At 40.4% G+C, this 11,628-nt stretch overlaps 2 protein-coding genes across 2 annotated transcripts in view; both read right to left on the bottom strand.

The window, feature by feature from the left end:
- The window catches only part of nxn (nucleoredoxin), a 62,538-nt gene extending 56,351 nt beyond the window's left edge, over positions 1–6,187 (bottom strand). The window contains exon 1 of the mRNA XM_030744340.1: positions 5,680–6,187. Within this exon, the coding sequence (XP_030600200.1) occupies positions 5,680–5,988 (309 nt within the window). The 5' untranslated portion in view covers positions 5,989–6,187. The remainder of the gene's footprint in view (positions 1–5,679) is intronic.
- A 641-nt stretch (positions 6,188–6,828) lies between these two features.
- Positions 6,829–11,559, bottom strand: txndc17 (thioredoxin domain containing 17). Its single transcript, XM_030744181.1, has 4 exons — positions 11,293–11,559; positions 9,556–9,637; positions 7,467–7,542; positions 6,829–7,363 (listed from the first exon to the last, which is right to left on the bottom strand). The coding sequence occupies exons 1-4, from the start codon at positions 11,435–11,437 to the stop codon at positions 7,295–7,297; spliced, it is 372 nt and encodes a 123-aa protein (XP_030600041.1). The 5' UTR covers positions 11,438–11,559; the 3' UTR covers positions 6,829–7,294.
- Positions 11,560–11,628: the final 69 nt, after the last annotated feature.

Consider the following 11,628-nt stretch of genomic DNA (forward strand, 5'->3'; position numbering starts at 1 on the left):
ACACAATGTGACTGTTCGCCAAACTCTCACTTGGGTAACTTGAGCCACTCAACTTCACCTCTGATGAAATCTCCATTGTCGCCTCTCATAATATTACAGCTCTCCAAGTAAAGAGGCCACAATGGGCAGTGAAAGGAGACAGTAATACAAGCTTGGTGCTGTGAGAAGTAACAGTTGGCACTGCCAAGTATCCTGGGTCTAAACACACAGTTTCCATGCCCTGTGGCCCTGAGCAGCTTCAGTGGAGCAGGTGTCTGCGCACATTCTTTACATAAGCTCTTGTCAAACATGGCGCACTGGAACAAGGCCTCACAGCTGCAGGACAATGGAGGCTCATTAAAGTATAATTCTGCGGCCAGGCATGCACACTTGCAGCCGGAGTCAAGGTAACAGCTTCTCCAAGGTCAGTTTGTGGTCAGAGACACAGCTAAACCAAATGGTGTGAACAGGAATGTAGAAGGAGCAGTGGGTACAAAAGCCTTACTGCATTCACAGTTGGAATTATATCACATGAACTTGCCATAAGTTATGAACTAATAAATAAATAAATAATAAAACTTAAGCTGTTCTGCTGACAGAAAACAAATACTTAAAATATTCATATAATTACTTAAAGAAATCAGGTAAAGCTGAAGTTCAAACTGCACACAGCGATAAAATTAATGCCTCTGAACAACCTCTGGAGTAATTTTGCCCTTTAATAATGTAGTCATAATATGCAATTTAGGCAAAATTACCATTATAATCGATGTTCCAGCATAATATCAGTGTCAGGCTCCAGGGCCATGGACTGTGCTGGAGCCATAAAAATGCATGATGATTTGCAGATCTGACCTCCACCAAATACAGTGTGTGCAGGAAGCCACAAAGTTCTGCATTGCATTGTATTTTTTGAAGGTTAATAATCTGATAGTATTAGAAAAATGCCAATAAATCAGTGTGCAGATTACAGGTTTCTGGAGATGTAAAAACTCTTGTGCTTTACAGAAAAAAAAAATTGTTGTATAACAAAACTGATTTTAGGGTTTGGTTGTGTAATCTGCTTGGATCAAATGTTTTGAAGTAGCTCTTTTTTTAAGTTTGGTCCCACGACCAACTTCATACCACTTACTAAACCCTTTAATGAAGAAATCTAAGAAGTAAGGATTAGAAATCTAGAAAAGGGACTTAGAGTTTACAGCTTTAACTCAGGGCAATGTGCAGCAGCTTTTATTGACCTTACATTTGTTCCATCTGTGTTGGTTTGTAGTTTTTGTGCAAGTCACCATCTTTGAATTTGACACATCTTGACACATTTAGCGATGGCCTTTTGTTTTCACTTATACTAGAAGCCTAGGTCCGTTTATAAGCAGTTTCATGTCTGCTGAACCCAAACCGTACAGGAAGGCCGAGCCAAAAGTTGCGATGAATACATCCTCTCTGAATCTGACATTTAACTCTCAGGATCTCTCTGTTGCAAATGTTCCACATCACAGAAGCCTCAAAAATGTCCCATTATTAACCCACAACAAAGCAGCAGACCTCTACAATACAAACCCACAGAAGCCAAATGCAACGTTGATCAAGAGCAGAGGATTACCACCTGCAGATAAAACAGTTCAGACCCCCTTTTCAAGCCATTTCTTTGGTTACAGTGAAGGATGCATGATGGGCAGGGTGCAATTCAGTTTTCAGCAGACTACTAACAGACAGATGAAAAGTGGCACTTTGAAGCTCCTTGCACCCTTCGCCCCTGGCTGCGAGCCAAGCGAGCGGGCGTCCTGCCTCTGGGGGCCAGCCACACACCAGAACCGCCGACCAGGAGGAGTTGAACAAGAGGCCTTTCTCTCCCTGCGATGCGATCCTCCACCCCCCCTGCCCCCTCACTCCTCACTCCTGCAGGAACGGCTCTGGCAGCATCTCAGCTTGTTCTCCCCCTTTAGTAAACTTGGGTTCTCAGATCACTTTGGCCATGGCTTCAATTAATTTACATGGAACTCTCGCTTACTCTGCTGCTGCTGCACAAGTCCATGTAAGGTAGTGCCAGCAAGTCAGACAGCTGGCCATCTCTGCACAACAGCAGACATCCACTCACTAAGAACATGCTACTCGAGGGTCCCTCATGACGAGCACAAGTGGAGATTCCTCAGTGTGGTTTAGAAACAGTGTTTTGAACCTTGGCCTGAACACCAGCTTAAAACAGAGCTCATCAAATAAAGCAGAAACAACTATGCAGCGTGTAACTGACCCGAGTGTAACCTTTATAAAAACAGACACGCACATGAGGAGAGAGCAAAATTAAATTCATTCATTTGGTACCAAGGTATAAAGGCCAATTACACTTTTCAGTACATTTGTATTACAAAACCACCAGAACAGCACGACAGTCTCACCTTTTTTTTTTTTTTTTTTTACAGATTAAATAAAGACTGGCAGAAGACTTGCTTTACTTTCTGCATTTAATCAGGAATATTATCCTTTTTTGATTGAACAACAAAACATTTCCTGCAACAGGAAGGCCTGGATAACTCCTGAGTAAAAGAGAAGGGGACAGCTCCCAGAGAGAGGGAGAGAGCCAAGTCAGTACAGAGCAGAGGAGGGGAAGCACAGGGGGTGAGGAGGAGGAGAAAGAGGAGGAGAAGTACAATTGGAGATTCTGAGGTGGGTTAGAAGGCTCTGAAAGACACGGCTGAAGAAAAATCGCATCCTTCGCCAGGAGATGAGCTCTGCTTGCATCAAGTCAAAAAACAAACCGGAGCGGAGGGCTGAGAGGGCCACTTAAGTCTCCACAGACCCACAACATCAACAGAGCACACCACTGAGTCAACATCACTCACCCATTAGGTCTGTCTGTGCCTGTCTATGGTACAAATAGTACGGTGATGCTCACATTCAGATGTCCCAGCACATCATGAGCACGCCGCCTTCCTCTGTTACTCAGAGCCAGATGAGAGGTTTTTTAGACTGCCCCATTTCATCACCAGCTAACTTCACACCACCTGTCCAGGAAAATGGGATTCCCACACTTGAATCAGACACAGCCAATTAAAATAACTAAAACAAAGAAAATTTGTGCATGCGTGTCCTCAGCTGACCACCTTCTGTTTAATCAAAGCACATAAATCCCCACACAATAGGCTGCTAATTATGGCTGCAATTATTTTCATTATCACTTAATCTCCTAATTATTTGCTCTTTATTTTTCAATTACTCCAAAAACCTTTTTTGGCACCAAAAAAAAAAAAAAAAAAAAAAAAAAAAAAAAAAAAGGGAGTAAGAAAAGAGTGAGTAAAATCCATTTAGAACTCCCTCAGCCCGTGTTGAGGCATTCAGACTGCTTATTTTATTCAGCCAATAGTCCAAAGATATTCAGTGCACCGCCATGCATGACAAAGTAAACAATGAAATCCTTGTGTGGGAAGCTTAAACATGCAAATATTTTGATTTGTTTGGTTTTTGTTTTACTGGAAAAAAAAATGCAGTCAATAATCAATAGAGTTGTGTAAATGAAGGCAGGGCACCCAGCCTACATAGAACTGTAATGCTATAATAGAAGTTAAATTCCAGCATGCATAAATCCTAAATTATCTAGTGCTTAATTAGAGTTAACAGAATGCTCTGCATATTTCTAACATCATGTTTATAAGGCTGTGTTAGCATATGATGAGTGTGTGCCAATGACGCCCAAACTGAACCACAACTGCAGGCCTGAGACAGGCAGCTATACTCCAATATCCCCATAAGGTCCAGGCAGCAAACAGACCACCAATGAGAGCACGAACAATGCTTATGTTGATGCCACAGATATTTTCCGCTTGCAGTAACAACACAATAACACTGCACTGTGAACGTGCTCCGCCCCAGACAACAAGACAACCCCCACTCCCCCTGCCGTCACCGTGCCTCATTCACGCCTGGACTTCATTATGAAGTGTAACGGAAATCATCATTGGCAATCTGAAAGAATTTACAAGACAATGATTCAATCCAAGTCATGCCTCGAGCTCACAAAGAGGAGTTAAGGTTAGACATGGCTAAGCAAGGCACATCCTCTGAAACAAATACGTGCTGTTAAGACAAGAAGCAGATTTTTTAACACATTTTAGGCCACCGTGGTTTTATACACACACAGTCTGACATGACTGATGCTCCACTAGATTACAAGGTTCTCTTTTTCCTTTATGATTTTCCTAAAAGTATTTCCTCTTAAAAAGGCATCAGGCCTTACCTTTAAAAAAAAAAAAAAAAAAAAAAAAAAAAAAGGGGGGGGGGGGGTCATAATCTTCTTTGTTTGGACAATTTAAAATCTAGTGCAGCATTTTTATTTGCGAGCATCATCAGAATTCACTGACACGCCTGACTGATGCCGCGCAAATGCAGCCGAGCATGGTGTCTTTGTTTATGCCTCATCTGCAATTATGTTTAGACTCAGTGAGGATGAGACCTCTGCTGCGAACTGGACGCTGTCCTCATTTATATTTTTAAAGACTTGTTTCATTTTTCCGCCTGCTGCAGATATCACTTCCTGGTAAAGGAAACCTCTACCATGACTTATTATCCATAAAGCATTGTGTGTGTGTGTGTGTGTGCGTTTTTAATAAACACACCCAGAAGATGTTTGGATAAATCCTTTCAATTCTGGCAGTTTTTGCAATGAACAAAAAAGGCAATATTTATCCCAAATATTACAACTTCTTCAAAAACCTCTCATTATTATATTGTCTTAAAGTCACATTTTTACCAGAGAGAAATCAGGCAATTTAATTCACACATCCATCACAATACAGTACACCTGAGCCTTTTGATTTACACAGATTAGAGAAAAATAAAAGTAATTACCAAGTGAGAGGAATCAAAGCAGTCTGAAATCCTCAAAGCACTGCTTTGTTGACACCCTTAGGAAATTAAGGAAAGCTACAGATGAAATGATAGCAAAATAAAGAGGCCTTCACTGTGCAGGCCACACCTGGATAACATGATAGAATCAACATAACACTGCTGTGAGGTTTCAGCAATTACTCGCCTGACAAAATTATTAACCAATGCAAAGTGAAGAAATCAAAAAAAAAAAAAAAAAGTCTGTTTCCTTTCCTGTTAATAACGCAGAAATGTCTGGACTGACACGTTTGGAATATGCTGATAAATATCAAGTCCAGGGGCAAATAGTTCCTCCTTTAACCCCTATTTTTTTAATTAAAAACTGTTAAAATATGGGTTTAAAAGGGTCATTTAAATAAAATTCCTACAGTTTTTTTGTTTTTAAATTTTGTGTGTGTGTGTGTGTGTGTGTGTGTGTGTGTAAGTGCAAAAACTAACAAATCCCTCATATAAATCCCCCTGGTTAGATGCCAGTGGAAATAAACAGATGAGGTTTATCTTTAGTTAACAAAAAACATATTGTGTGGTAGATGTGTGTTATCCACAACCAATACCAGTAACCTGATTTCTACAAAGAATGTGATGATCTCATTTGTCCCATTTGAATGAATCTGACAAAACTAAGTTCATGTAGGGCAATCCCATTTAACGACCCAAATTAAAACCACACCTGTGCTCTGACAGAAGAAGCAGACATGGCCTAAATGTGTGTTTTTTTTTGCCTTCCTCCGGGGTCTTCCAACCCACGTACAACACAGAAACCCTCCTCAGACATTAAGCCCTGAATCGTCTGCTGCTCTTCATCACCGCTGCCCATCTTACCTTTTTGTGTCTGTCTTTGAAAGGTAACGCAGGCCATGGCATCTCTTGCAAAAAGTCTTGCCAGTGTTTCTGATCCGGATCCGACGAGATGAAGACGATTTCCAATTTGTCCTTATGTTCAGACGTCTTTTTGAACCTGCTGTAAAACTCGCACAGGCTGCCGTTGAACTGCTTGCACGGGGCGTTCAGGCTGCACCCAAAGAAGAGCCCGACCAGGGACAGCTTGGCGCCCAGAGACTGCACGTCCACCTCGGCTTTCTCGCTGTTGACGAGCCGCTCCCCGAGTAGACTCACCAGAAACTCCGACATCGTGGCGTACAGTCCTCGAACACACAACGTTACCCTCAGCCGAAACCGCTGTACATGTAACCGCTATGTTCAAGCGACACCCAGCACTTCCTCCACCTCCAATTTGAGGTTTTAGGTGAGCTCCCAGCCCCGGCGAGGCGTTGCGGTCTGTGTGTGCTCACCGCTGCTCGTCCTCCGGTGCGAGCGCTGTGCAGGAATGCGCTCCGCTTAAATCGCCCTGACTGCAACAGCGGTTGCGCTCCTTTATGAGGAAAGCACACACTTTTATCACCATATTTAATATTCTGTTTGTAAAGAGGTCACTTTGTCAGCATATTTCCTGGATTTCAAATATATTAAGAGCTGCACATGCACCTGAATTCCTTTAATTTCCGAGTTTACGTTTTTTTTTTTCCTGTTAATTTTTATATTAAAAGGAGCGGCACTCTAGCTTTGACCCCACTAATCACATTAGACTTATGTTTGTGAGTATTATTAAATTTAGGTTAATTAATTTTCTTTAGACAACTATAAATTTAATTTCACTCATTTCTATTTATACTGGGGCACTAGACTCGACTCCTGTGGACGTGCTGCCACCTAGGCCTCACAATAGGAAAACAAGGGTCTATCAAATCTGATCCTTTCAGAATCAGCTGATTATTTTTAATTACAACAGATTAAAAAAAAAAAAAAAAAATCTACTGATCCTGAAGAGGTCAGGTGGGGGTCAGGCACTCACCAATTTGCCATAGAATAATCCATAAGAATTTCTGGCACAACCTCACCTACTTCTAAAGGTGCACAGAGAAGGAAACCACTCGTAAATTTTAAAAGAAAACAAGCAAAACACATCATGTGTGCAGTTGAAACTTTGCCATGTATGTCCATCACCACCACAGTACAGCAAAAACACAGTCAGACGTACAGTATGTGAGAGAACGCATGAAGAGTCCAAACAATTACTCACACAAATATCACTTCATTTAAGGCCATGGCAACAAAATTAAACACAATGGTCACAATAAATCAAAAAAAAAAAATTTAAATGGCTTACCACCAATTAGTGTGCATCAGAAGAAACATATGAGCATTAAATTACAGTTCACCATAGACTGAGAGCACACAGACAATAGCAAGTAAAATGTGCATCTCAAAGCTATCACAGCATGTAATTAAATATTTGAAAGGATGGTTATTGTTTTCTGATTGCTATCAGAATCAGAGTGGGAGAAGTTTAATGTTTTCTGTTAGATTTGTATAATGAAATTGCTGTAACAAAAAAAAAAAAAAATCTCGATGAGTGATGAAAGCAGCGCAGCATCCCTCAGTCCTCAGTGAACATCATTTTCACCAGGTCTGCTTTAAAGCATTCCTCCTCCACCAACTTCTGAGGCTGAAACAAAGATTACAAAGAAATGGCTTTTAACATTACAGGACGATTCAATATTAAGTGAGTTAACTTAAAAAAAAAAAAAAGGGTAGAAATGTATTCTTACTGTGCCGTATCGCAACAGTGTGGGAACACCGGTCAACTTCAGCGTCTTCTTGAAATCATTATTTGGATCCTTCCAACTGGAGTGAGAAGGAAATAATTAGGCAGCTGTTTGCATTTAAGAGTGCAGCACTGAAAAAAAAGCACAAACTCTGGACTGTGATTATTGCATCTGAAGACATTTTTACATTTTGCAGGAGTGAATGAGTGTTGTTGCTGTAATGTATCACAGCAAAAATGGATATTACATATTTAAACAATATATCATTTAAATAGAAACTGCAACACAGTTGTCAGTCCTGGCTGTGTCTTCATCACACTGTAGATCATCCTACATGTTAAGGGTGTGAAGACAGACAGACCCCCTCCAGCCTCATCTACATGCTGCAGAGGACATATTGACACCCGGACTCCTCCTGTTAGGATTTATGTTCTTCGACTTCACGAGTGCCTTCAGCACAATCCAGCCACGGCTGCTCGGAGGGAAGATGAGGATGATGCAGGTAGAGTCAGCCCTGGCCGCCTGGACCATGGACTACTTAACCTGCAGGCCACAATATGTTCACCTGAGGAGCTGCGACTCCAGTAAGCTGCTGAGAAATACAGGGGCTCCACAAGGGACCACCCTGTCCCCCTTTCTCTTCGCAATCTATACATCAGACTTCCAGTACAACCCCGACGCCTGCTTTCTTCAGAAATCCTCTGATGGCTCAGCGATCGTGGGTTGTATCAGTGAAGGATGAGAGGAGGAATACAGGCGCACGATCAGGGACTTTGCGGACTGGTGCAACCTCAGCTGCTTTCAGCTAAATATTAGTAAAAACCAAGGAGATGGTGATTGACTTTAGGAGTAACAAAGCAATTTCCTGCAAAGGACGAATAAAGTTCTATCCAAAATAGTTTTATAGTCCTAATTAAATTTGTTACTTTCATGTAAACAGACTCAGATTGGTTTCAAATCTATTATTGTGTGGGTGTAAATGGCAGAACTCAGAACTTTGAAAGAAATTCATTTGGCTCGACTAATAAACTCCTTCCTAAGTTTTTCTGAGCCTGCCTTGTGGTATTATTTATGACACACACTCAATCTTTCTATGGACAGAAAAGATTTTATGGCCGTCTACTTTTTAAAAAAATTAATCAGGATCTCATTTGCAAGATAGACAAGACTGCAAAAACCTATACAGTCACATGAAAACAAAGCACGCCCTTACTGCTTCCACTGGAATTAATAAGTTACGTTAAACTTAATTAACTATTCCAGTGTTTCCATCTCCAGTTCTTCCAGACTGCAGTGTCTTTGAGCAAGATACTAAACCCAGAATAACCCACAGTGCATCACTGGTGTGCATTAGTGTTTGACTGGTGTGTGTTAACACAATAAGTGATATAAAAGGCACTTCATGTATAAATAAAAGTGCTGTGTGTGGCTTATAGTGTAAAGTGGTTTGAGTTGGTGTGAGTGGTCAGTGAGACTAGAAAAGTGCTTTATATATGCAATACACAATGATAACACAAAATTGATCCTAGAAAAGAAAACACAAACATTAATAAAGATGTCAAAGTTCAAAGCTCACTCCTGAGGTGCCCAGTATTGAAAACCAGTCGTCCCCAATTTACTGTTTATGTGACGGAAGTTTAAAATCTCTCCTGTACTCTGGTTTCATGATAATGTGCTCTGAGCTCAGGGGAAGATGTTAAATATCACAACAGTTTATATGAAAGAGGAACTATTTAACTGGCTCTGCCCAATATATAAATATAAAATGAGATCCGCATTATAATTTTGCAACTATCAAAACAATGACCAGTTTTTTTCAATTTTAATGAACGTACAATATCTTTTAACTGTGCTTTCATTCCATATAATTTTACAACTGAGATTAAGTCAATTCATTTTTTTTATTTTTAGCTATTTTGGCCACAGTAAACCCTTTTATTGACCTGTGATTCAACAGGTAAATCAGTAAAAAACTAAGTGTGCCAACTGCAGCCGTGATGTGCTATAGTGGTGACATCTGTGTGACTAAAAAGTTTGAAATCATAAACAGCTTGTCATAACATGCTGAAAAAAGGAAGCGTAAAATACTGACTAGGCTCTTTCTCCAACTTGGCAGTAGATGAAGACCGAGCCCTCAGGAAGGTGACTCAACACTCCTCTAACAACTGGCTCGGCTGGAAAGGTAGAAGTCAAAGGATGAAGCACAAAATAAAGAAGAATGTGACTTATTATTCATCAGATCTAATCTCAACAGCAGTAAGCAATATATCATTACTTTCCTTTATATTTAAGGCAAATTTCCCATTCATAAAATCAAATTCCTTAATAAAAATCTCTTATAAAACATTTAAACAACACTCAAAAAGACTGAATTTATGCAAACTCTTCATTTAACCTGGTAAACTAAATCTTTTGTATAGGTTCACATTTCTTTTATTGAATTTTTGGGCTTCTCTATGTAAACAGATTTGTTTATATACTTATATTACTCAAAGTATCTATTTTATTGCATATACAAAATCGTCATTATAGCTGGTTAACTAAACCTCTTGTACTCACTGGCCACTTTGTTAGGTACGTCTTGCTCGTACAGGGTTGGACCCTCTTTTTACCTTCAGAGCTGCCTTAATTTTTTGTGACAGACTCAACAAGGTGCTGAAAACATCCCTGAAACATGCTGAAACAGAGATCTGGGTTCATACTGAAACTACAGCTGCTCCAGATATTTAGGTTGTACATCCATGATGCAACTCTCTCATTCAACCACATCCCGAACGTGCTCTATTGGATTGAGATCTGGTGACTGTGGAGGGCATTTGAGTACAGTGAACTCCCAGTTATGTTAAAAAAAACAGTTTGAGATGATTTGAGTTTTGTGACACGGTGTATTATCCTGCTGGAAGCAGCCATCAGAAGATGGCCACAGTGTGGTTGTAAAGGGATGGACGTGGTCAGCAATAATACTTAGCTAGGCTGTCATTAAATGACGCTCAGTTATTATAAAGAGACTCAAAGTGTGCCAAGAAAATATTCCCTGCACCATTACACCAGCAGCAGCCTGAACTTTAGATACAAGGCAGGATGGATCCATGCTTTCGTGTTGTTTATTCCAAATTCTGACCCTACCATCTGAATGTTGCAGCAGAAATTGAGACGCATGAGGCCAGGCAGCACGTTTCCAATCTTCTGTTGTCCAATTTTGATGAGCCCATGCAAATGGTAGCCTCAGTTTCCTGTTGGTAGCTGACAGGAGTGGCACCCAGTCTGGTCCTCTGCTGCCGTAGCCCACCTTCTTCCAGGTTTGATGTGTTGTGAATTCAGAGATGCTCTTCTTCAAATATTGGTTGCAGTGTAACAATGCAGTTTGGCCATTCTAAGGCATTTTCACCCAGAGAACTGCACCTCACTGGAGATTTTCTCTTTTTTTTTTTTTTTTTTTTGGACCATCCTCTGTAAACCTTAGAGTTAGATCAGCAATTTCTGAAACACTCAGATTAGCTCGTCATGCCACGTTGAAAGTATTTAAATCACCACCCTGTTAGGTGTACGAAACAGGGTGGCCAGTGAGTAAGTCAACGTCAATTACTTTAAATATATAACAGCAGGTTAATGTGCTTTTAATAAACAATATGCCAAAAAAGTGCACTTCATCACGTGACACTAGATAAAGCTGAGAAGAGCACCATTTAAATATAAAGTCCTTAAAGACCAAGAAAAATACTACAGGACAGTCAAGAAAGTTTGTTACGTAAGGTCTTTGAGGAGAAAGTACAAACATCTGAAGCTGTATATTACGTAATATATCCAAGTAAAAGATTTCTTAAGTTACCTTTGACACAATCTGGACACCAGCTCTTTCCCTTCTCGTCTTTATCCCCCGAAAAATAAGCAAAGATATCCTTCCCTTTTCTCTCAGACACAGCCCGACAGAATTCATCATACCCGTGCACATTTACTTCTTCGTAATGGGCCATTATTTTTTAAACAATGTTAACGTGACAAAGCACAACCCTAAACGGTAACACTGATCTGTGCTGCAAGTGTAATAACCAACGAGGCTTCTCTGAACGCTGGTCCTGCGAGAATCAGTGGACGCCTACTTCCGGTTCTTAAAATGACTGCTAACGCAAATCGCATTTATAATATATTAATTTTAATTAGACTC

The sequence above is a fragment of the Archocentrus centrarchus genome, chromosome 13 (genome assembly GCF_007364275.1).
Source record: "Archocentrus centrarchus isolate MPI-CPG fArcCen1 chromosome 13, fArcCen1, whole genome shotgun sequence".
Taxonomy (NCBI): Eukaryota; Metazoa; Chordata; class Actinopteri; order Cichliformes; family Cichlidae; genus Archocentrus; species Archocentrus centrarchus.